This window comes from Drosophila tropicalis, unplaced genomic scaffold (assembly GCF_018151085.1).
Source record: "Drosophila tropicalis isolate 14030-0801.00 unplaced genomic scaffold, ASM1815108v1 contig_158, whole genome shotgun sequence".
NCBI lineage: Eukaryota > Metazoa > Arthropoda > Insecta > Diptera > Drosophilidae > Drosophila > Drosophila tropicalis.
The window spans coordinates 402,219-427,596 of NW_027172602.1; the positions used below are offsets into that span (position 1 = coordinate 402,219).

The window sequence follows — 25,378 nt, forward strand, 5'->3', positions numbered from 1 at the left end:
GTTGAACTTTCAAAACTCTTTACTTCACTTGCCTCTCATTATGCTTTTGATTTTCACCTCTTGTTCAACTTCCTCCCCATTTTCCACCTCATTTTGCCTTTCAATCAGATACTCCCCAAGAGACATAAGCGGCTTTTAGTCGCAGTAACTTTTGCAACTTCCTTCTGTATACTCTATGCCAGAAAATGAAATTGTATGACATAATAAACAAAAAATAAGCAATTCGCCCACGTAAATTAAGCATAAATTTATTTCTTAAGAAAGTTCTTATATTTTAAGTAGGTTGATGCTCGAGTCCTTTAGGCCAATTGAACATTTTTAGGGTATTGTCGATTTGCTACCTTTGCTAGTAGTAGTTGTTCGGTGTCTATATATGTATGTAGGATAGGTGGGTGAAGAAAAGCAAGCATCAGGGATCAAAAATCGAATACATGAAACAACCTTTCTATACCTTTTTGGTTATCGTTGACTTTGACACTTTTATTGGCATTTGGAGAAGTGACAAGAGTAGCAATAACAGAGGCAAAAATCAACGAAAATGAGCTCACAATACTTTTTTCTTTCCATTTTCTTTCTCACTGCTATAGTTTTTGTTTGTCGTTTCTTTTCTTTTCTTTTTTTTTGACAGGTGTTTGGCGTGCCATTTGTTACACACACACACACAAGGTGAGAGAAGGGGATGAGGGGCGAAAAGCACAAGTTAACATTTCAAACAGAAATAAAAAATTGTTGCTTAGTGCACGGATTTCTGTGGCAAACAAATTGAAAAACAAAAGACTTTCATGTCCTTAAAACTCCTTGTAAATTTTAAACCTTTCATTGGGAAAACATTTGCATTTAAATTAAAGGTACAGCTTATTTACTGACTATACTGTTCAGCTCAAAAAGAATGAAGACTTAAGCTTCTCTCTGACTTGAAATTTAAAGTTGCATGATACATGCCTTGATGATGATTATAACCGCACCCCATATCTGTCTTTAAGCTTCTCTATCTCTAAATCACTCCAATTTTCATCCCCCTCGGACTAAGACCCACTCTACTTCATTTTGTCCGACTGTTTGCCATGTTGCCTGGTGTTTTTTCTGCCCATTGTGCAAATGCACTTAAAGCGCCAAATGGATGTTAAAGACAGAGACAGAAACACAGAGAGTGGGAGAGAGAGGAAAGATAGAGGTAGTTTGGTTGGAAAGGGAGGTGAAAAGGAAAAAAAAAAAAAAAAAACGGCGACAGGCCGCATAAAATTTTAGTACTGTGTACGTAATTGAAATGGCATTTACCATTAGCCAGAGGCAACTGTGGAAGGGAGGCCAAACAAAGGCGTGGCCCACACGAAACCAAACCGAGACGAAAACTTAATAAAAATCAAAGAACGAGGTGTGGCCAGGCCAATGGAAATGAAGAAAAACGAAGAAATAAAACAGCGAAAACAAAAAACACCTTCGAACCCAAAACGCATAGTAGATTCTTAAATACCCTTTCATAGGGAAGGCAGGGAATACAGTGAAACAGCGCACAACGACTATACACAGGTTAGTGGCCATTACTGGCCAGTCACTTCAGTCATAATCCCCTTTTTTCGAGTGTAGGGTATCATTGAAACAGTGCTTATTTGAAAAAAAGAGCGTAACGATAGAAATTAAAAGCCAAAAGCGACAAAAACAGAGGCGTGTATGGTAAGGAGGGGGGTGGTAACCAGGCAGGCACTAGGTAACGTTCCGGGGAAAGGAAAACGACATTGATTGAAAGCTTTCACTTGCTTGCGCTTTTAAAAGTAACACAAACGCCATACATATGTTCCCCCACCTGCCTCCTGCCACCTGCCACCTGCCTCCTGCCTCCTGCTGCTCTTTCTCTGCTTCGGCTCCTTGTCCAGGCGAGCCCTGGCCAGCCCCCCTTACTCCCATCACTTGCTTCTCCTTCGTTTGGTAATTTGCATATTGCTCTTTTTTTTTCAGTTGTTGGGGCTGGGTAAAAGTGTGAAGTAAATGAAAACTAATAAACCAGGCAAATGAATTGGCCTCGGGCCATACAAATTGATGACCAAAAAGATTCACAGAATATATGTTCCTAGATTATATCTACAACAACACGCAAGTGCCACATCTTCCAAATACTTATGGATAGTTAACAATTAACAACAAAATTGCAAACAGCTAGAGGTTCTTATGATAAGATCGATAACTTCTGTGGAAGACAGACTGAATTTACCCTATGAATGGGAGAGTAATTGATATGAACATTTTAAAGATGGATCTAGCAATAAGCTATGTGATTCATTCCATACATTTAATCACTCTAAAGAAGAAGCAGAACTACCATTAAGATGTTTATATCAAAACCCAGACATTTTTGCTTGACATTTTATTTGTCCATCGTATTGATAAAGAGAGTGTACAAAGTTAAAAGGTTATAGAAACATCCATTTGGTCGAATGGGTTAGGCGTTTTGAGTTCATTGTTCACATTTTGATTTTTGATTTCAATTTCATAGTTTGGGCCCTTTTTCTCGGCTGTCTTACTCGCTATCCATCTCCATTTCTATCTGTTACGTTGCTTTCTCTGGAGGTTTAATTTCCTTGGCGCGTTGGCAACGCAAATTTGCATATGACAAGAGCTTTGTCATTCATAACCCTCCCTATCCCTCTCCCTGCCAACACACACACACACACACACACACATCATCATATATGATGATAGTGATAGATATAATCAAGTTAGGCAAACATAAACAAAATATTATGTTACCCGCAAGCAAAGCTGATGTCCCGATGTCCTTTCCTCACATGGCATGTATACCACTAGGCGACACCAACAACAACAACAACGAAAACAATCAGCTAAAATGGCAAAAACGAGGCAAAAAAAAAAAAAAAAAAAATTGAACCCGCGACAGCGTGACTAAAATGCTCACGTCAATCCTTTTTTCCAGCCACCTTACCAAGTCCTTTTCGGAGTCCTTTTTGTTGCCATTGTTGTTGTTGTTTTGGGTGCGCCAGGACGCAAGAGTCAGAAATGTTTACATGCTTTTTTTATACCCTTTTATGCCCATAAAGTAACAGAAAGTCCATCATTGTTTGACATCGCCAGTGAATTCATTATATATGAATTCCCTGATCTGATCTTTAACTGGGTTCTTTAAATTTTCATCTTCGATTCGTATTTTTAGAAAGGCAAACGAATGTCCAATAATTCTTCTTTTAGCCATCAATCGAATGGACTCAATTGCTTGCAGGGTATTTCGGGGTCGAACATACAACATTAAATAGGACAAATTTTTAAATAGACAAAAGACGATGACGAAGAAAGCAAAAGAAGAAAAAAAGAATATATATAGGCAAACTTCAGGGTGAGGAAAACATCGAAAAGAAAGAAAAACCAAAAACAAAAACAAACGAGTATAAAGTAAAGCAAACAAAATTGAGCGCAACTAAAGTGTCACCATTAATTTCCCTCGGCATTGTAAACAAGCAAAGAAATAGAAAACACAGGAAGAAACAGAGGCAGCGAGACAAAGCCAGAACAACAAGAAAGAAGTGGCAGAACGAAATTGAAATTGAAAATCATGAGGAAAAGCCAAGGACCAAACGAACTAACGGACCAGAACAATTAGCACGCAGCCCCAATAACCATAAACGGAGGGGGGCCAACAACAATTAGCCAACAACTATTTTTGCTTATTGGCTTTCGAGTGGGGGTCGCCAATGAGACGGTGAGATGGCGACAGGGGGGTGTGGCCCGATATGCTCTAGACATCCATGCAGACAGAAAGTTGTCAACGGCAACACAAAATGAAATGAAAATGATAAGAAAATTTCATTTGTAATTAATACTAAAAGGAGCGCGCTTACCAACACAACACAACACAACACAACAAGGAGCAGCCACAAAAGCGGCAAACCACAAAGCTGTAAGGGGTAGCCCACACACACACACATACACCAGGTGAGTGACCATTTTTAAGATAGCCAAATGCAGGCTTTAGTTAAAGTTACCTGGCTGCCATGACGTTCCAATTTGATTTCAGTCTCGTACCTTCATGTAGCCATACAAATTAGTTCAACATTTTGTTGCCTCTTTTATGATTGCGTGAAGCCATGAAAGAAGGACCAAAAAAATACATATATATACATAGGTACATATATATTTATAAGAGAACTTACCGATATAAATACATCTGTACCTACATATAAAAAAAGAAACTATAACAAATAGAAGAAAAAAGAGTAGAAACAGAAGGAGGAAAGCTTCTCCACTGACTTTTACAGTGGACAAGATTGGTCACGGAATATGATATATGTATTAGACAATGTTGTGGGAAAGAGGTAAGATTTACTTTTAGTTTAAGTTGGCCATGTTCTCGTGGCTTAGACTCTAAACTTATTATCGTTTTGCAAGCGATCTTTGTCTTAGCTATAAAGAACAATGTGCTTAAGAGGCTAGTATATGTTTATGTTTAGGTAGGGTTTATTTAAATGCTAGTCTTACCTCTTGTCTCCAGTGTTGGTTAACAATTCACATGTCTTCCCAACTTTCCTTATGTCATGATGCAAATCTTAAGTAACTATTACCACTTACATAAACAGTTCACTCTCTGGGATATTCTAAAGAAATATAAACTACCTGGATAATAATCTGATTGTGTATTCCGTTTTATCATACACTTGCAATATTAAAATAATGCTTCGAGTCTGATCTCGATGGTTTTCTTAGGACCCATTAGAGGGAACTCTTTTAGCTGATTGTTGATTCCAAAGTGAATCAGTCGTTCCATTGATCCATGATCCATCGATCCCTGTACAGGTGAACAAATTAAACAGTTTCCAATGCATTTATGCCTTTGTTTTTTCAAGCGATTTGAAAACTTTTGCTCTCCATCTCATTACTTTTCGCTTAACAAACTATTTAACAGAAAACAAAATGCATTTGTTGTTTGTTCTTTGTACTAATAATTTACAAATGTTGCACAACTCATTCACCATTTTTAGCCAGACAGAATGCAGGCCACGCTAATGGCTTTACGCTGTAGAGAGATGAAAAGATGGGAGGAGGATGCGAGAATAAGAGGATGGAGAGGATGGTCGGGTCAGGATCCCAGTTTTTCCAGTTTCTCGTTGCAGCTCAATGGATTTCCACAATACCATTAAAATGAAATTAAACTTGAAGTGAGCAACGGCAACAAAAGGCGAGGTCATGTAAATCTGTAACCGCGGAACGCTTTTTTATATTTTGTTTTTGTGTTCTCCCTTTTTTTCCTTTCTCGTGTTTTTTTTTTTTATATTTTCAACAGTGGAGCAACAATTTGTCGATGGGCGAGAAAGGGGTTAAGGTGAGGTGGTTAGTTGAAAGCTTTTGTCGAGCACTTAGAATGACGTTGAGCATTTAGAAATCCATTAATTTCAATCATTGCCCATGACTTTGCGATATTATTATTATTTTTGCCGATATTATTGCTTCTTCTTTGCAGCAATTTCATTTCCTTTCCCTCTGAAAATCGATGGCTAAAAAGAAAGTGTAAATACAATGTTGCACTGGGCAAATGCAACAGAATGAATCAAGTACCGATAGTATTATATTTTTATCGATTCAAGCAAAGATTCTTTCAAATACTAATGTGTCTTCTTTGTACTGCATCGATATAACGTTAAGAATGTTAAGACTGAGTAGTGAATTTTGTGAAACAAATATTTAGATTGAAATTTTCATGTTTTAGATTAAAAACGTGTTCTTAGAAATTCAAATTCAATATCAGATCAAAGTACTATAACCCGTAAAGGCTGAATTGCATTAGCCATTGCATTTCTTGTGGCCAAGTCTAACTCTTTTAATGACTCAACATTTCTTGACTTTGATTTGAGTCCTAAAGGCGTTGGCCTGCTTTCCCCCCGCCAAGTTTTCGCTTTTTTGCCACCTAGTTTTTCCCTCGTTTTATTCCTTCTTTATTTTTTTTTTTTGGTCGGCTGTCAAAATAACAAAGTGTTTCAGCTTCAAAAGCTAGCATAGCCTCGCGGGCGTACTACCGGGTCAGGGGCCGATGTGGCGGTGGTGGCAACGGAGGCGGAGTTGGTAGTTCGAATCCCAAAAAGCCAAAGGCAAAAAGTGTCGATGAATGTTAAAGTTAACAAGTGACGGAAGTAAATTTACAACACGAGTCGAAAGAGTGAAAAACGTTTGGGGAGGGCAAGAACCAAGCAAGAAAAACGAGAGAATATACAGAAGTAGAAAAAACGAAAAAAACAAAATTAAAAAGCAAAAATCATTTCGAGAGAGTGCAAGGCAAAAAGTTGTGTTACTTGATATTAAATGGCCGATTCTTGCATACCTAGTGAATAATTTTCAATCAAAATCTTCTCAAGCTTCTAATCTTAACTAATTTGCGAGCAAGTTTAAGATTGTCTATAATAAATGAATGAATAGAGAAAAAGTCAAGTTCCACAGTCAAGAAGCATAGGGCGTAACAGGGGTAACACTTTGATCTGGAATCCCTCAGGTCTCATCTGTGGAAGGCAACGGCTGTTGGTAATGATCAGAGTGTTGGCAATTACTCCCTTAATGTACCCTATCCTACACACTAAGGCTACAGGGTAATGGAAAAGAGGAAAATGAAGTCAAGCACAATGACTGTGGTATTTGGTGTGTGTGTGTGTGTGCAAGTTGCGCCTGCAAGCAGGCAATGCTTTTTGTGTGTCCAAGTGCATAGTGCAGACAATGCACTGAAAATTGTTCAAGTTGTTGTTGCTGTTGTTGTTGCTGTTATTACTGTTGTTGGCGGTACTAAGTTGCTAAGTTCTTTCGCTATTTCTCTTTCACTTGTTTCATGTATTTGTGGATATTAGCCAAAAAACAAAAGACAACCATGCTTAGTAATGACACGTTAATCTAAGGATTATTTGAGTCGCTAATCGATTAATGAGTCGAACAATCGCCTCATGGTCTCCAATATTTATCCACATTTTGTTTTTAAGAACCTGATTCTTAATACGAAACCAAAAGGTTCTTTGTTTTTAAGGCATGGGATCGTTTCCTAGAGATGAAGGTCATTAGAATATTTTAGAATATATTATGAATTGTTCATAACAATCTCTTTTGTTGTTTTCTTTACAGTTCTGCATGCAGTCAGTTGGGAGGAATGGTGGACATACGATGGAATATCGGGTAAGAATAAGATAAAGCACAATGCACACATACATACATATGTATGTTATATAAAGACATCTCTATATATGTAACCCCCCCCCCACCTATGTGTGTATGTACCTTTGGTTTCTTCATAAATGTCAAGAAACGAAAATAACAACAAAGTAAAATTTAATCAAAGCTCTACGTAAGGCGACAACAATAACAATAACCATCGAGCGAAACTTCAACAAGCAGCAGCACGCGCCACACTTGCAACAAAGTTGCGCGTTAAATAACCTAGCATACTTTTTGGCGTTAAAAAGTGAGTGAGAAAAAGATGCAGAGCGCATAAGCGAGAGAGCGTGAAACAGAAGCCAGATGCATGCACCTGCAAGCGGGTTATTTTTTTTATTTTTTGCTTTCTTTCATTCTTGCCCGCCTGTAAAACGATTTTCTCGGCGGACTAAAGCGAAGCTCTCGGAAAGCGTGTAACTGGAAGACGCGAAGCCGATTTGCAGCTGTCAAATGGAAAAAGCCAGACAAAGTATGGCAATACTTGAGGGAACCAAAAAAAGGGGGGGCGTGAAAAGGGCATTTGGAGTGGAAGTGGAGAGGGGTACTGGGAAATGTGGCATAAGAAACTTTCCTTTTGCCATTGTCTGGCGCTGAAACGTGATAAGGCAAAAATGTGGAACCTAAAATACTTTTCCAAGCACACACACACGCACACGCACACACACGTTTACACAAACCAATGCACGGATGAAATTTTGTTCACAAATGTGTCACAAGTCGAAGTCGTAGGTCCATGGAGATTAAGTCCAGACAAACGAAAAACAAAAAGAGACCAGACAGAGAGGCAGACCAGACTTAGATAAGCAAACCCATCTTCTACTCCCAACCTCTCTCTCTCTCTCTCTCTCTCTCTTCCTTTCTCGCTTTCTCTTTTTATCCTTTTGAAACCATCTCTCTTAATCTCATTAGAGACAACGGCAACGCCATTTGCCCAAGACAAATGCATAAATAAGTTCAAGTGCTTTGAATTTTGAATTGCATTTGCCAACCAAAAGTGCAAGCCAAATGCATGAGAAACACCTGCATAAGAATAGAATGGAAAGTTTGAAAACAAAAGTTTGAATACTCTATCACAGTGCACAGACTTAATAAACTTACCAGTTGACCCTCGTAGGTGGAAAAGAACATCATTTATCGATTAAATGGCATTTAATCAATAATTACATAAACAATCACACAATTTGTGTTTCCTCAGCTTAATTGAATCGTATAGTGCATGGACTCGTTTCAGTGTTTTTTTTTCTCTCTCGTTGGTTTTTGCATTCTCTAGTGACTTGTAACACGTGTTGTCAACAAATTGCAACCGAAAATCCAGGCAAACTTTGTGTCTCTTTTGGCATAAATAAATTTGCATAAGCGCATTGCATATATGCGATAAAAACATACACTGAAAGATAGATAGAGAAGAAGAGAGAGACAGAGAGAGAGGAGGGGAGAGAGAGAGAGTGTATGAGAGAGAAAGAAACTAAGAGAAAGCGAAATGGGAGGAGGCAACTGAACATTTCTCTCTAGAGCCGCAGTTGCAGTTTCAGTTCGTGCCACTTGTTTAATGTGATTTACACTCGCAACGAGCCAAAAAAAAAAAAGGTAACGAACCAAACACACACTCACACACACAGACACAACAAAAACAACATGGCTAAAGGGCGAAATGTAACCAAGCGAAGCGTGTTGCATACCTTAAGGCGCACCCAGCCACCTAGTCAGCCAGCCACTAATGTTGTTAATGGCTGCTAAAATCGTTTGGCAATTGCCTCATTGACTCGATAGACATTTCCTTGGAGCTGCATGATACCGCAGAGGAGAAGAGATGAATGTACGCGAAAACGAGGAGCGGCCAAAAGAGATGGCTAAAACCCATCTCTTTTGCTGGGGTCAACAATCGTTTAAACGCGTGTACGTGGCATATCTATGATTGAAGCTTTTGATTGCGGCTTTAGCAACCTCATCCTACCCCACCACCCCCGCCCCCGCCTCATCAATATGTATGTATTCCAGGCCATCCCGTCCTTCTCCACTTCATGGGCTAACTAAAACGTGTTGAGCAGCAAACGCGTCTTTATGGTGAGCTAAATTCGATTCTCTTGCCACAGAGATGAGAGATTTTCTTTCATTTCTATTTTACTCTACTCTGTCGTCATATCCAGCATCTATGGACAAAGAGGACTCTAATCTAAAAGTTATTAGTATGCAGAAGAAATCTGTTCATCTTATTATCATTTATTAATGTAGATCATCAAGATCAATCACAGTCAGTTTGCTATTCCTCTAGAGACTCTCAACTCTTTTGCAGACTTTGCATTCATTTATCCTCTCATCGCTCTCATTGTTAGGGTAGAGAGATAAAAATATAGTAATAGAGTAAAGAAATTTACTTTAAATACGAATTCTCTGCACTATCAAACAATATTTTTTGCAAGAGTTGAGATTTTGACTTAATTTCAAATTGCCATAAATTAAGTTTTAGTTTGGCAAAGAGGCAAGGCAAGGCAAGGGGAAGCCACAGGCAGTTAGAAGTAGAGCAAAATTCACCCAACCAAACTTTACCCTACCCAATCCAACCATCAACTATCCTGCATCAGCATTAGCAGCCCCCATCATGACTGTCCGACATCCACATCGCTTCTTTTCTATTTGCGAAACCGCACAAAATTAAAACCGTCAGAGCCTTTTGATTTTGGATTTTGGATTTGGCTTTGGCTTTGTGGCCATGGTCAAAATCAAATGGACAGAAGAAAAAACCAAAAAAACCCCAGAAATAACCAGACAAACACAACCAACATGGGTCAACACCTTTGCAGCTTTTCTAAAATTTTCTGGTTTTCCACTTAACTAGAGATGAGAAAGTGTCATTTGATTGACCGAATTCCGGAAATTGGATAGTCATCGCAACCAATAGAGAGATAATGAAAGAAAATTTCGTATTAATAACCCAAACAGTTGAAAAGGAGACGACCAACTATAATATTTGAATATTATATGGCTAATAGTTTTCTCTAGTTTTATGCTTACATTTTGAAGTGCACACTTTTGTGTTCTTTCACGTATGAATGATTCAAAAGATTCCAAAATATTCTGGAATACTTTATGCTCATCACTAAACTTTAATGGTTCTATTTTCTCATTGGATGGTTTGGTTGTAAGCCTTTTGGCCAGTTATACCAGTTTGTGAAAAGTTTTTGCACCTCGTTTCGAATGGAACAATAACTGCAACAACTGCAAAAAATAACTTTTTGCATAGTTTGTGGCGAAAAATTGTTCATAAATCTTGGCTGGCCATTGGACCGTAGAAGCGTGGAGATACTTGAAGGAAAACTAGAAGAAGAAAAAAACAAGCAATAACATTTGCCAGATGGGGAAAAGTGCAACTAAATTGTAAATTGTTTGAACGTATACGAGCTAATGAACTTGTGCCCAGAGTTTTTGCATTTTCGTCTGTCTAATTGTTGTGCTCTGTTGTTGTATTCTTCCCTTGCCTCCGTTCCAGGTCCTGCCTTTTGGGGTCTCATCAATCCAGAATGGTCGCTATGCAATAAGGGACGTCGCCAATCGCCAGTGAATTTGGAACCACAGCGTTTACTCTTCGACCCAAATTTACGACCCATGCACATTGATAAACACAGGGTAAGTACTTAAAGTAAGTTGATCTACAATTGATCGTTGACTGATTGTTATTTTGTTTGGATTTTAGATAAGTGGCCTAATTAGCAACACGGGTCACAGCGTCATCTTCACCGCTGGCAATGATACAGTGGCCAATTACGATGGCAATCAGACGCCGGTTAATATATCTGGCGGACCATTATCGTATCGGTATCGTTTCCATGAGATACATATGCATTATGGACTGAACGATCAGTTTGGCTCGGAGCACAGTGTGGAGGGTTATACATTCCCAGCTGAGGTGAGTTCACTACACACTCTCTGCCCACATGCCACTCCCCACATCCTACCCAATGTCAATTTCAATTAGTTTACTGTCCGAGTGGGTGCCTAAATTTAGCATTAGACATTTTGACACTTGTGAATGCCATTTGGGCACACAATATTCTATTTATTCAGTGCGTGTGTTGTTTTTTTTTTTTGTTCCTCTTATGTGTGGGTGGGTGTATATGTCTGGCTCCATTTTGGCTGTTGTCTGTCAACAGATTTGTGTGGCCCTCTTTAACAATTCAATTGTGTGAACGAAGAGTAAGAGTGTCAAGTTTGTCGCCCGTTGTCCTTCTCCCTTCATGGCATTTTCAACAAGACTTTATTCTTTTTCATTCTCTATCTCTCTCTATCTCTGTCTCTCTCAATTCATTCTCATCTCTCTCATTGCCCTCTGCCCTGTTCTCGTCATTTATCCATCGCATTGTTGTAAACTTGTTAGCTCTGCCTGCTCAAATATTTACACAGATAAACGAGCGGAAGTGTATTTGATCAGCATTTAACGTAGCAAATGTCGATTTGTCGCAAAGTCGCATAAACCTCATTCCACCGTTCATAGTAAACTTCTTGTTTCTTGCCATATTTTCCCCCAACCCCCCTCTCCGTTTGGTTGCCTTTTTGCTGTTTAAAGCAACGCCAGCAGGACGCCCACCAAGGACCCCAAGGAACACAAGTAGAACGAGAGAGAGAGAGAGAGAGTGAGAGAAAAAACACACACAAAAGAAAAGAAGTCGTTGACTCAAAAGTTGGCCCTGAAATGTCGTCATCAGCTTTCACCAAGTTGAAATTTTCTTTTCTTAAAAAAAAAATTCAAAGAATAATAAAAGGGAAAACTATAGGATTGAATTTCAGTCAGAGTATCTGTTAATAATTCCTATAAAAATTCTATGTGAAGATAAGATAAGATTTAACTCAGTTTCATAATAAACCTTGTTTGGATCGGGAATAAGAAAATAATTCTTAAATATTCACGAAAGTCTTTCTACTTTGCGATTTCTAAACGATTTCAGTTTAAAATGTTTGACTAAGTATATGATTAAGGTAGCAACTAGTCCAATGAAATGTAGGATAGGAATAGGAATTCAGTTGATTGATTCTTATCAATTCGAAGGATATATATGGTCACGATCTCGTTATTGAGAAATTGTGATAAGTAAGACTAGTTTTGATTGATTTCTATTTGAAAACTTTCCAAATTCGTTTCGAAAGTGAATATTTATGATGGTTTTATACTTCTCTTGTGTTGCTCATTTTGTTTTTTTCAAGTGTACAATTTGTTGTACTTATTATTTTGGCATCAAGCGGCATTTGGCCAGGGCGACACCTTGTGTCTTTTTCTCTCTCTCTCTCTCTCTCATTTATGAAGAGTATCTTGGTCGACCATTTTCTCCATGATTTCCTTGCTATTCGCTTTATTTAGCCCGACACACAATGTACACATGCATGGTTCCTCTTTGTTTTTAGAAAGCAAGTCCTTGTTTGTTGTTTGGCAAATATGATTTAGTCAGCGTTTTTTTTTTTCTTTCTGTTCTCTTTGGCTCTTGTTTTTTTGTGTGTTTTCATACTATTTTGTTGCTTTGTTCATTTTGATGTCAAGTTCAGAGAACTCGACTCGCACATGAGTCGTTCGCTTGAGTTGATTTGCCAGGAGTTTATTAAAAAACAGGAGCAAGCGAAATGTAAATATTCCTTTAGCAGGAAGGGTAAATAAACAAGTAAATCGTTTTGTTTCCGCTTTTTTCTCTTACGTTTAGCGAAATTCACAATTAATGGTTGGCATTTTGTAGCAGAGCACAAACCCTTCACCTTCCACCCAAGTCTGATCCTGCTGCTGCTTCTGCCCCATCCCTGAAGTCAACAGTATAGTGGCTAGTGTTAGTTCCGTTCCTTCATTTGTGTGTAATTAGTAAATGTCCATTTTTAATTAACTCATATTTTCAAATAATGTCAACTGCTTTGTGGCTTCAGTTGCAAGTTGCACTCAAAGTGCTGAGAATCAATAATTCTTCTCCCTGTCATGACCTTTGATAAGGGCCAGAAATCCATCATCGAAATGCCCTCTCGAATGCATGGACAAGTTTATGACAGTGATTCACTACCAAAAGGGTTCTTTATTTAGTTGAACACAAGCAATAGTTTCAGTTTGGCAAGGCAGCTAGGTCCTGCTTGGACCTGGTTTTTTAAGTACTTCATAATCATTCATATCACAGTTAGTTTGTTTTGTAAAAGTTTTTCATAGATGAAAAGCAATTGCCTTCTAGTGACCTACTATGAGAGTTTTCTTTTCGTTTTGTATTTGGTATTTTCATTTTCATTTCCATTTCCATTTGCCATTCGCTGTCTTGTTGGCGCCATACGGAGCTATTGTTTTTTTCTTTCCATTTTCTTCACCAAAAAAAAAAAAAATAAAAAGAAAACAAAAAGGAGGCAATCAAATGTAAGCCAAGCCGACGCCAACTTGCAACAACGAGAAAAGTGGCGACAACAAGCAAACAAATAACGTTATAAATCTGTTGCTTGTCAGCAGTTGCCGTTGCAATTGCAGTTGCAGTTGCAGTTGCAGTTTGGTCTGTCGGACTGTTTGAGTCACAAGTCATGACTGAGGCGACTGCTGACTGTTGACTGCTGCCACCAATGTCAACGCAAATTAATTAGAAACTCGCCTGGCGCTGCCTTCAAGATGATGATGCGCCACAAAGTATGCCATGCATTTTGGTTAAATTACTTTTAGCCTTTACAACTTTAACTGCTATACAATTGTTTTTTTTTATTTGTTTGTTCATTTCTCTGTTTTTCCTTCTTCCTCTCTCTCTCTCTCTCTCTCTTTAGTTGTGCTCTGTCTCTTTGCCCTTCTATGGCCAAAAATTTGATCCGCCTTAATGAATTCGTAATTGGCAATTTTAATTAATCCTTGCAAAATCCGTACAAAATTGCAGCCAGCCAAGGCAGAGACAGCCAGTCAGCCAGTCAGCCGCCCAATGTCTCGGATTTCAGATGTCGTTGTCATTGGATGCCACACCTGATGAGTGCTGCTAGAAAGTGGGCTGATGCTTAGAAAACGTCTTGAGAGAAAATCCATGCAGTATATCCCAGACGTTCGATTTTGATTTGTTTCGGCTTTTTCGTTTTTTTTTTTTGTTCGTGGTAATTTAGCACTTGTCTTGTGGCTAAAATTGAATCATTTTTGCATAGTGGGATCGAATTAGACATGCCAAAGGATGAACCCTTTTCTCTAGAGATGCAAAGTCCTTACATTAAACACGATAGTTTTTTGCTCTGCAGAGCGCAATTAAAAATGTTTGTTTTCCTCTGAGATTTTCCAGCAATCTCTCTCAAAATAAACATGTGTTTTAATCGAGACTCTTTAATATTCTTTCAGTTCAACCAATTATCTATTAAGCCTAAATAATCAATTTTTTGTTGGGAGAAAAAGGTTTTATGATATTAATTATAATTGGATTCTTGTTTTTTTTTGTTTTTTCTTTCCAAACGCGTATCTGATAACGTAAGAGTGGTCGAGGTTCTCTCCGCTCTGTCTCCGTCTCATCTCTAGTTTCAGTACGTGCTAGTACTTAATGGACTGCAAAGTCTTTTACCTTGGACTTCCCCTTTTGCACTGATACCAACTCCCATTTGTGGTTACCATCCATCCACCAGCCATGACAACCCAAAACCCAAAACTGGCAACGAGACCAACCGACGATGGCTTAACCATTAATTTACGCGTTAACCATGAAGTACTTAAATATACAAATGAATCTGTACAGACACAGACACAAACACAGAGAGTGAAAATATTTGCTGTTAATGAGATTCAGTTAAATATTTCGACTACTTCTTCTATTTTAGCCTCATTTTGTGTGCTACTTAGCTTTTGCTGTTTTTTCATCAAGTTAAATTTGTTCGAGTTTTTTTTATTTAATACTTTAAAACTCTACGAAATTGAATAAATTTAAAGGTAATAGGCAGTGGGGATAAATTTTTGTTAGCCATAAAATATCCTTTAAGAATGTCTTATATCTAATTAGTTAAAAGGATAAGGAAATGTTGAAAGATCATTATAGTTTTTGAGAATCCTTTGACTGTCTAGGGATCCAATCGAAAGATGTCTAATAAAACAAAAGAAAAGTTGGCCTTTTATAGTGTGATTAGTGCACAGTCTGAACCCCCTCGAAGACCCCCTGGAAAAAGGGTTTAGATCTTTCATTGTTCATTCAGTCTAGGATAAATGTTCTGACGTTTGTTCCTATTGAATGAAAAGCCTATATTTCCGCTAAAGGAAGAACTTCGTATTGTCTTTGGCCAAAAGTCAGTTGGATTGTAAAACAAGTGTTTTGGTTTGAATATAGGCTTCTATCTCTTATGGCCTATGTGTGCGTGTTGTATTCATCTGAGTACTTAAGTTTTGCTTCTTCTGTTGGTGCAGTGCATAATTAGGAAGCAAAGTACTACAAGTGCATAAAGAGACAGAGACAGAGACAAAGAGAGAGAGAGAGCGAGAGCAACCTAAGAAGGACTAGAGACAATGTGTGTGTGTGTGTGTATGTTTGAGTGTGTGCAAGTTTCACAATGTTCCCCCAGTGCGCTGTTAAGCTAATTTGCTTCATTTGTCCAGAAAACTGACAGAGTAAGCGGCAACTGGAGCTTGAGAGAATGTTAAAATGGCAACGGACTGTGGGCCGTTTTGTATGGGGCCAAGTGCTGTGTGTGTTAGTCAGCAAGGGGAATGTAGGTCTAGGCGGCAAAGTGTTGACATGAGGCCATGTTCTCGGCCCTAGTGAGGAGCTATAGTATTTAGCCCCGGCTGGACGATTGGTCATGCCAAGCCAACGTTAACGTGCCGGACAGTGCAACACGAAAGCCAAGTCAACCAGCTGAAAAACACACGCGCAGACCCAGGACATTGCACAGTGGTAAACAACAGCAAACATAAGCTTATTCAAAAATATTCATTACTCGTTGACTTTACGATAAGAAAGAGGAAAGAAAATCAGTCATTAACTAAAATAGTTTGGTTTGATTTAATATTCCATGCCATATTGGAATTGGAATTTCTTAGAAGAGAAATTTGATTGAAATGTATCCTTTGCTGCCCATGGTCACAGATTTTGTGTGTGCTGATGGGTTGAAGGGCAGACATACGAGGGGAAGAGCGAACAATAGCCTAAGCCCGGCCAAGTCAAGCCAAGGCAAAGTTTGCAGCTGGCACCGCATTGGTAGCTTTTGCCTTTTCCACCAGTCTACGCCTGGCTCTTGGTCTGGGTCTGGGCAATGGCTTGGGGTTGGGGTATATGGGTTTGGAATCCATGCAGTGAAAACATGTGTAATTGATCTGATTAAGTTGCCAGTGCCTGTGCCTCTATCCATGTGTGTGTGTGTGTGTGTGTTTGTGGCAAGAAATATGCCAGGTCCTCGCTTTGTGTATGCGGCCTCCTTCCCAAACCAAATAAACAGTCGGACAGACGCAGACAGATAGACAGACAAAGCACTGTCGCCCCATGCTCCCCGCCCACAACGACGGCAATCCAAGTACTTACTTTCAGCCCCCACTCTTACCACTCCTCCACTCCTCTCTTTCCATACCCACCCTTTGCTTGTTGGGCTGTCCGACTATTTGCTGGTACTAACTCTTGTTGTTGGCCATGTTTATTTGCTGCCACACGCTTTTGCTGTTTAATGAAACGGAAATATAACATTTTAGTTTGTGGTTAAATATTGTATAATTTTTTACGCACACACAAACACACAGCCTGAACAATCAAAGGTAAATGGTGTATGCCAAGTGGATGGCTTACCGTTATGTTTTAATCACTCTAACTATCTCATCTCCCTAACATTGTTTTGTTTATTTATATTTAAATACTTTAAGCTGGCTTTATTTAGCATTACAAACTATTTATAAATTTAATGCAAAATGTTTTTGCCTAAAATTTTCATAATTACTTTAATTCATTTATTATTTTTCTAAAGAAAATTCATTAAGAAATTTCCATGAGAAATTTCCACATAAAGAGCAAATTTAGATTCGAATTTTTTTAAATTTATAATAATCTTCATTTTTTTTATAAATTTAATGAACAATTTTGCTGGACAGTGACAACAATTTGTAAGGGAATTCAACACTTGCTGGCTTAAAGATTAATTGTATAATTTAAATTTTCTACATTTCTAGAAACCACAATCTTTCTCTGTCTCTCTCTCTCTCCCTTTTGGCATTTCTTTTTTAAGTTTTCAAGCATTGTAATTTAATTTAAATTTTATTTGCTTTACTGAGTATGCATTAAAATTGCAGTATGTAGTTTTTTAATATTTAAATGCAGTCTATCCGTCTCTATCCTTCGGCTGTCTCTATCTCGCTCAGCTGTTATCTCGTTCATGTCTCTTTATTCTGGGTTTTTGTCCTTTTTTTTGGAAGAGAAAACGAGAAAAAAGTTTGCGAGGAACTGAAACTGAGCAACGATTAACTGCTCTGACTCATGTGTAGGCGTGCCACGCCCACCGCCCACTATTCACCAGCAAATGTGGTCGGCCTCGGCTTTTCACAGCTTCTTTTGCTTTTATTATTATTACTATTATTTTTATTATTTGGACTATTGTCTGCAGAATTCTCTCTCTCTCTCTATTCCCATTTTGTTCTCTCATTTTCTTCACCATAGGAATGCACTGCACACTTCATATACCACACACATACACACACACGCATATCCTATACCAAAATCCAACAAAATCCAAACACACATACACATGTAAACGCTTGTTGCGAGGGTGACAACAAATATATTCATATGTATATTGTTTAGTAGCATTGATTAGAAATCACTTTCTAATCTAATCTAAGTGCTTTGACTATTCTTCTCTTAAGATATTCAGAATTAAGATATAGTCCACTCGAAAGGCAAACAAATCGAATATAAGTATGATCTTCTCGAACGCACCTCGTTGGCCAATTGCTTGCTATTCATTTTGTGGTATTGCGCTCTTCTTCTTCGTCTGAAGGCGTTTTGCCTGCCGACATGAAACAAAAGTGCAAATGCACATTTATACTTGGTCATCTCTGTGTGAGTGTGTGTGTGGAAGTGTGTGTTTCTACCACATTCCCATTCCACCCCCCTCCCTCATTTGGCTGCCTGCCTCGCAGTGCTTTCCTATTTTCTTCCATGTTTGCCTAAAAGCAAAATATTTGTTGTTACGTTACTTGATCTCGCCTCACCATGTCCCTGTCTATGTGTGTGTCTTAGTGTGTGTGTGTGTGTGTGTGTGTTTGCTTTCATGTATTTGTATTTGTCTGCATTTTGTTGATAGTTGGGATTATTTTGTGGCAATTTATGCGAAACAAGGCGAAAGCTTTTGCCCATGGTCCATCTCACAACTGACCAACTCTTATGGCTTCCATCTTCCTTTCCTTCCTCGTTTACTCTTCGTTTTCTTGTTCAGCCACGCCTACTGTTTTCGTGTGTGTGTGTGTGTGTGTTAGTCGGTTGTGTCGCCGGCTTTTGTGTGCATTTGGGCTTAAATTGAGCAACAATAAAGTTTGGCCACAAAGGCAAACAACTCTAGCTCTAGGAATATGTGCGGGAGGTGGTAAAAACCCAAAAATGGGAGAGAGAATAAAACAAAAAACTCTTCAAAAAAAAGGAGAAGAAATAGTTTTTCCCTCATCCTTTACGTTAACTTCTTCTACTTTTTATTCACTATGAAACTTTCTCTTCGCCTCTCATTTTTTATTATCATCTCCTTCTCTTCTCCTTCCTTTTTGCAGATACAAATATTTGGCTACAATTCACAGTTGTATGCAAATTTCTCCGATGCCCTGAATCGTGCCCAGGGCATTGTAGGCGTATCCATATTGCTGCAGGTAACCAACCAAAAAAAAAAGAAAAAAAAGACAGATAAATGTTGAAACACGATGAAATTGATTTTCTTCAAGTCGAGGAGAATGAGGATTCTTTTTAACAATATTTTTGTTCGTTTTTTGTATGCCACAGTTGGGCGATCTTTCCAATCCCGAGCTGCGAATGCTGACAGACCAATTGGAACGTATTCGATATGGCGGCGATGAGGCGTTCGTTAAGCGTCTATCGATACGAGGTCTATTGCCGGATACGGATCACTATATGACCTATGACGGGTCAACCACAGCGCCCGCTTGCCATGAGACGGTTACCTGGGTGGTTTTGAATAAGCCCATCTATATAACAAAACAACAGGTGAGTAGGGCATGATATTAGCGACAGATTAATATTAGTCTTTGGGCGGATCAATGATGACAGTGTATGCATTTCTTTCAGTGTAATAGTGAACATTAATGGGTTAATTGCAATTTTAGTTCATGTCACCCTCAGCTTCCTGTCTCAATCGGTGTCTCTTTCTCACCAATTCTCTTGGTCTCTCGTTCTTTGGTCATATCGCTATCTCTTCGCTGTCTTCCCTCTCTCTCTCTCTCTCTGTGGCGGTGTTACTTTAATTTGGTAAATTATGTTTTGCCAGCAAGGTGCAGTTGCCCCTTATATCCTTCGCCCCAGCCCTCGCTCTGTTGACATGCAGCCACTAAATTACATTGCCGTCTCGCTGTCTGGCAATGTTCTGGCTATGGCTCTGGCGCTGGCTCTGCTGCTGGTCCTAGTCCATGCTTCAGTCTGGGTGGTCCTCTATGGCGCTGCCACAAGTTGTAATCATGTGCCCATGGGTGCCATTGAGCTTGTTGAAGTTTTTATGAGTCTGCCACGGTTTTTGGTCTCAGCCAGAGACACCAACCAGTGAGAAAGTGAGTGAGAGAGAGAGAGAGAGAGAGAGAGAGGGAAAGGGAGAGGCAGAGGAGCTACATAAATGCAACAACCGTGTGTGTACCTATGTGTTCCCCCACTCTTTCTTCAGTTTTACCTCACCTTACCACCACAACCATTTCTATCTTTCTCACTGTTTACATTGTTTACACGTACGCCGCTGGCCATCATGCCACCACCAACCACCCGGCCCTTACCCCCTCCTTCCATCACCTTGCAGCACCTCTTCTCCCATGCATGTTGGCGTCTTTATTACAGCACTGCACTTAATAAACATTTGCGTTAAATTTTTTCCAACCATTTTTTTTTCGTGTTCGTTTTTGTTTTTTCTTTTGCTTTGAGTTATGGTTACTTGCCACTTTGTTGCAACTTAATTTAAAACTTAAATGAAATTAGCTAATAAAACAGAGAGATCCAGACAACGGGCATACATACATACTAATTTATAAACATTAGATGGCCATCAGTCAAACCAAACACACAACAAAATACAAAAAGAAAAAAAGCCATCAAGAAAGCGAAAAAAAAACAAATGAAAATGAAAAGTAGGTTACGTGGCCAGAATGGCGGAAAGCTAGGATGTGGAGAACTGCTTTCGCTAAGTGTGCGTACACTTGAGCGGGCAAAACGTGAGCGGTGTTAGTGCATGTGTGTGTGTGTATTGTGTGGGTAGTGACAGACAGAGCGCGAGAGGTGCTCAGCATGTGATCGATTCTTGCCCGCTCAAATGCACACAGTTCTCCCGATCAGCAACTGAGTGTGTGAGTGACAGTGCAGTTTAGTGGGAGAGCACTTCTCTCCCTCTTTGCCATTGCTGCGCCTATAAAAGAAGCTGCAACTGAGGGGGGACGCATCAGTTGTTGGAACTGCATTGCTCAGTGAGGTCGCACTTTCGGAAGGTCATCAAGTGAGTAAATTATAATTTTTACTGTTATAAAAATTCGATATAAATTTTTAACACACAATTAAAATTGTTTTTTTTTTTTAACTAGAAAAAATTCATAAAAAATTAGAAAAAAATAAAGAACAAATTAAGAAAAATTTAAATATTTCGAAAAATTAGGAAAAAAAAATGGACAAACAAATTACAAAAAATTAACATAAATTAACAAAAAATCCCAAAAATTAGAAAAAATTAACAAAAAATTTAAGAAAATTTACAAAATTTACAAAAAATTAGAAAAAATTAGCAAAAAAATTAAAAAAATTAACAAAAAATTTTTAAAATATTAAAACAAACGAATAAAAAATTAACAAAAATTAAGAAAATATTTTAAAAAATTAACAAAAACTTACAAAAAATTAAAAAATTAATAAAAAATTAACAAAAATTAAGAAAAAAATTTTAAAATTAGAAAAAAATTAACGAAAAATTTACAAAAAAGTTTAGAAAGTTAGAAAAACCTAACAAAAATTTAACAAAAATTTAAAAAATTACAAAAAAATAACAATAAATTAAGAAAAATTAACAAAATTTAGGAAAATATAAAAAAAATTAGCAAAAAATTAGGAAAAATTAACAAATATTAGAAAAAAATTAAAAAATTAGCAAAAATAATTTTAAAACTTAAGGAAAAATATAAATAATTAAAAAAAATTCTTAATTTTGTCTTATTTTTCCTTATTTTTGAATATTTTTTTTGTTAATTTATCGGTATTTTTAGTAATTGTTTCTGAATTTTTCCAATTTAACAAAAATAAAATTTTGTTCTTAGTTTTTTGTAATTATAATGTTAAAGAAATTGTATTTTCATTCTCAGTGTTCAATGCCAAACGAAAAGTGTTCATTTTCAATGCTAATGACAACAGATTTCATTAGAATTTATTTTTTTTAATGGTTTTAAAAAAGTAATGCTAATGCTTAACAGCACAACTCTGAAAATTAGATAGTTTTTATCGCCTCATTTCAAAAAATGTGGCTTCTTCTATTCTATTTTTTTTGCCTTTAAGGCTTAAGTTCATTTAATGGGACAATGAGACACTTGACCGGGGCTAGTGGATGAGTTTAGATGTAGATAAGTCCGTTTTCTAAGACGTTCAGCATAATTATCAATCAATTTTTATCGAATGTTTTTTCATAAAGCCCTTCAGAGACAAAATCATGCTTGTGCTAAATTGCTAATCCTAAAAATAAGCACAGACACAAGAGAAGTTGACAAGGAAGCGTCAAAAATTGGTTAAAAGTAAACCAACTACAACACACACACATACAACAGCAGCAACAACAACACTATCATCGGCAGCAGCATCACCATCAACATCGAGTCAATAACACTTAATCTACTCAATCTGTTTATCAATTGACTTCCGTCAGAAAGCGCTTTTCACGACAACATTGGCCTGGCTTGGTTGATGTTGATTGGGGGCGGGAGTGTGGGTTAACTGGCAGCAATCCCCCTTCAAATCTTCTCCATCAGTTTGTGTGTGTGTGTGTGAGTGTGTGTGTGTCCGCTCAAGTGTAAATTAAGTTGTGCACGTGTGGGATATGTCAGTGTGGTGATATGTCGCCGGCCAAAAAAGTATGCAACACTAAATGCCACTCAAGGCATATTAAGAACCGCGATACCGCACATGAAACCTTTTCAGCCACCAGTGTGGCACGGTGTGCTGTGGTGGAGTGGGCGTGGTGTGGTGTGGTGTTTGAATACTGTGGGTGGTGCTAAATTGTTATTTGGCAAATGGGCAGAGCCTGAGATAACGAAAACATGCTAACAAAAAACCGTTGACATAGCAGTAATTTTTGGGGTCCATTTTCGGAAACGGGAACTTTCATCATCATAAAATTCATAATTTCATTTACCTTGTTTATATTATTATTATTATTTTTTGTTGCTGTTAATGTTGTGGTTTACATTCTCGTTGCAGTTACACGCCCTGCGCCGTCTTATGCAAGGCAGTCCCGATCATCCGAAAGCACCGCTGGGTAATAATTATCGGCCACCACAGCCGCTATTACATCGGCCCATTCGCACAAATATTGACTTTAAAACGACGAAAACAAACGGCAAAGCCGCCTGCCCCACCATGTATCGGGAGGTCTACTACAAAGGTAAGTGATTAACGCTTAAACACAAACGAAACGTTATCAATTCTACTCCAATTTTGTGAATACATTTTTTATTCTTTTACTTTCAGCGACCAGTTGGAAACAGAACTAGAAGTCAATGCACCACATAACTTAAGAACGTAACAACGTAACGTAACGTAAGACGTTTATGACGTAAGTAGTGTGCGGTGTGCGCAACAGGAGCTTCCACTAAACATATATACAGCAAAATTTACGAAAACCACACAAATATATCAACTACAAGGCGATTAGAAAATGGCAAACAACAAAAAATCGAACACATTAAGAAAGTCAAAGTAAAAGGAATAAAGTAAAGAGTAAAGAAATCATGAAATAATTAGAACAACCTACCTAAGAAAACGTAGCATTTAATGTGATTTTTTTCTTCGAATCAAAATGAAATTGATTCACATCTAATGTATGAGTCTGTGTGAATGTGTTGGCGTTGTGTGTGTGTGTGTTGTTATTAATTTTTTTTTTTTTTTTGCCTAGGATTAAGCACAATTAATAGCCATAACATATTGTACATTATAATAGGTGAGATAAAGAAAAAAAAAATAATAATAATTAAAAATACAAGTGAATAAAATGAATAGCAAAATTACAATTTTGGCAAACCGAAATGAATATACCCTTGCAAAAGATCTTTGAACATTGTCCGATTGATTGAATTGAAGCTCTATCTCGTTTGAGAGATATCTGAAATATATATATTACATTCTATATATATATAAAGACATTTGCATGTGAGGAGAATTCATTTTGCAAGAGTATAGAGTAGAAATCGAATTGTTATCCTCAATCATTAAAGTAAATCCGCCACACAGATACACACACACACAGATATATATATATAGAAATATATAAACTAGCGAATGTTATATACACATACATACCAAAGGATACAAAAGAAGATGTATATATATAAATATAGAATGCATTATGCAAAAACCCACCCGTGCTACATATTATGAAAACATAAACATATACTAACTAATAATAAAACCAGAAATTCTGACATAATCGTTTATTTGTATGTGTGTGTGTGTGTGTGTGTGTATTCACATACAAGTTGTGTACAGGAGGAGAAGAGTCAGATTCTATTCTTTATTTGTATTATCCATATCATAGCTGAACCAGACTAGCAGACTAGGGCCTAGAATTTGTTTGTGTGTGTGTGTGTGTGTGTGTGTGTGTGTGTACAATATAATTCTAATAAAAAACCAATACCCAAATACAAATACATTGATATACAAACAAAACCATATACATATATACATACATACATAACATTGAAATGCAATAAAAATAATAATAATAAAATGATAATCGCATAGCAGCAAACATATAGAATATGGCTTAAAAAAGATGATTGATCATAAGAGTTTGACAAATTTCAATTAACAAGTTAAACCATTTCTTGAATTCTAGTTAGCCCATCAGCAGAGACAAACAGAGAGAGTAGTAGAATAACAACTGTATTAGCCTTGGCATCTTGATGCATTTGACCACAGAGCATTCCTCCCCCTCATAATGCAAGGTGGGTGGGGCAGGACCTTATCTTGCAACTGCATCAAACCGAAACTCTCTCTCTCTCAAAAAAACTCAACCCGAATTGAACCAAAACCGACACCGACAACCGAAATACCAATGTCCCACCGCCCCCACCATCCCTGACCAGGACTCAAATGCCATACAATGTCCCTTATCGAACACACAGCGAAATGCAACATGAAACCACAAAATCTGTTGCGGTTATTTAAAATCACGTTTAAATACGAAAGTGCTGTAGTTAGTGGCGCGCCGTTTCTGCATAAAAATGAACTTTTATGGCCAAAAGGGAAATTATTACGTATACGTAGCGTGGCCAGGGACATGGCCGAAAAAGTGGCCAACACACACACACACACACACGGACAGAAATGTTCTCCACATTTTAGAGGGCTGTGCTGGGTTAGGGGGATGGGGAGGGGAGTGGAAATGGCGGTATATAAAATCACATAATAATTTGTATAAATATTTGCATTATTTTAGCTCTAGCCAGAGTTTTGTTGCTTTTTTCGTTCGTGTTGTTGTTGTTGTGTTTGCATTGCGTTGTGTATATTATTTTTTCCATATTTTGTGTGTGAAAAACTTTTTATTTTATATACAATTTGTTTGTTGTTTGTTGTTGTTGTTGTTTTATTTTGCATGCATCGAGGGATTTGCCAATGGAAAATTATGACTTAAATTAATACATTTCAAATGTAATTTATTTATGTAAAATGCATTGCAAACTCGAGCTTAACAGCAGCCACCAAAAAAAAAATATATTCAGAGTGGAGAGTGGAGAGCCCACCAGATGGTTCCGCCATTTGACCGATTTGTTGGATTTGCATTCTCTAGGAAATATCCTGCAGGAAACTGG

At 37.7% G+C, this 25,378-nt stretch overlaps 1 protein-coding gene across 1 annotated transcript in view; it reads left to right on the plus strand.

Annotated features, from left to right (window-relative positions):
• The window catches only part of CARPB (Carbonic anhydrase-related protein B), a 45,571-nt gene extending 22,236 nt beyond the window's left edge, over positions 1-23,335 (plus strand). Inside the window, exons 3-9 of the mRNA XM_068303081.1 lie at positions 7,102-7,152; positions 10,679-10,815; positions 10,883-11,095; positions 18,881-18,976; positions 19,107-19,328; positions 22,770-22,953; positions 23,040-23,335. Of these exons, the coding sequence (XP_068159182.1) occupies positions 7,102-7,152; positions 10,679-10,815; positions 10,883-11,095; positions 18,881-18,976; positions 19,107-19,328; positions 22,770-22,953; positions 23,040-23,062 (926 nt within the window). The 3' untranslated portion in view covers positions 23,063-23,335. The remainder of the gene's footprint in view (positions 1-7,101; positions 7,153-10,678; positions 10,816-10,882; positions 11,096-18,880; positions 18,977-19,106; positions 19,329-22,769; positions 22,954-23,039) is intronic.
• Positions 23,336-25,378: the final 2,043 nt, after the last annotated feature.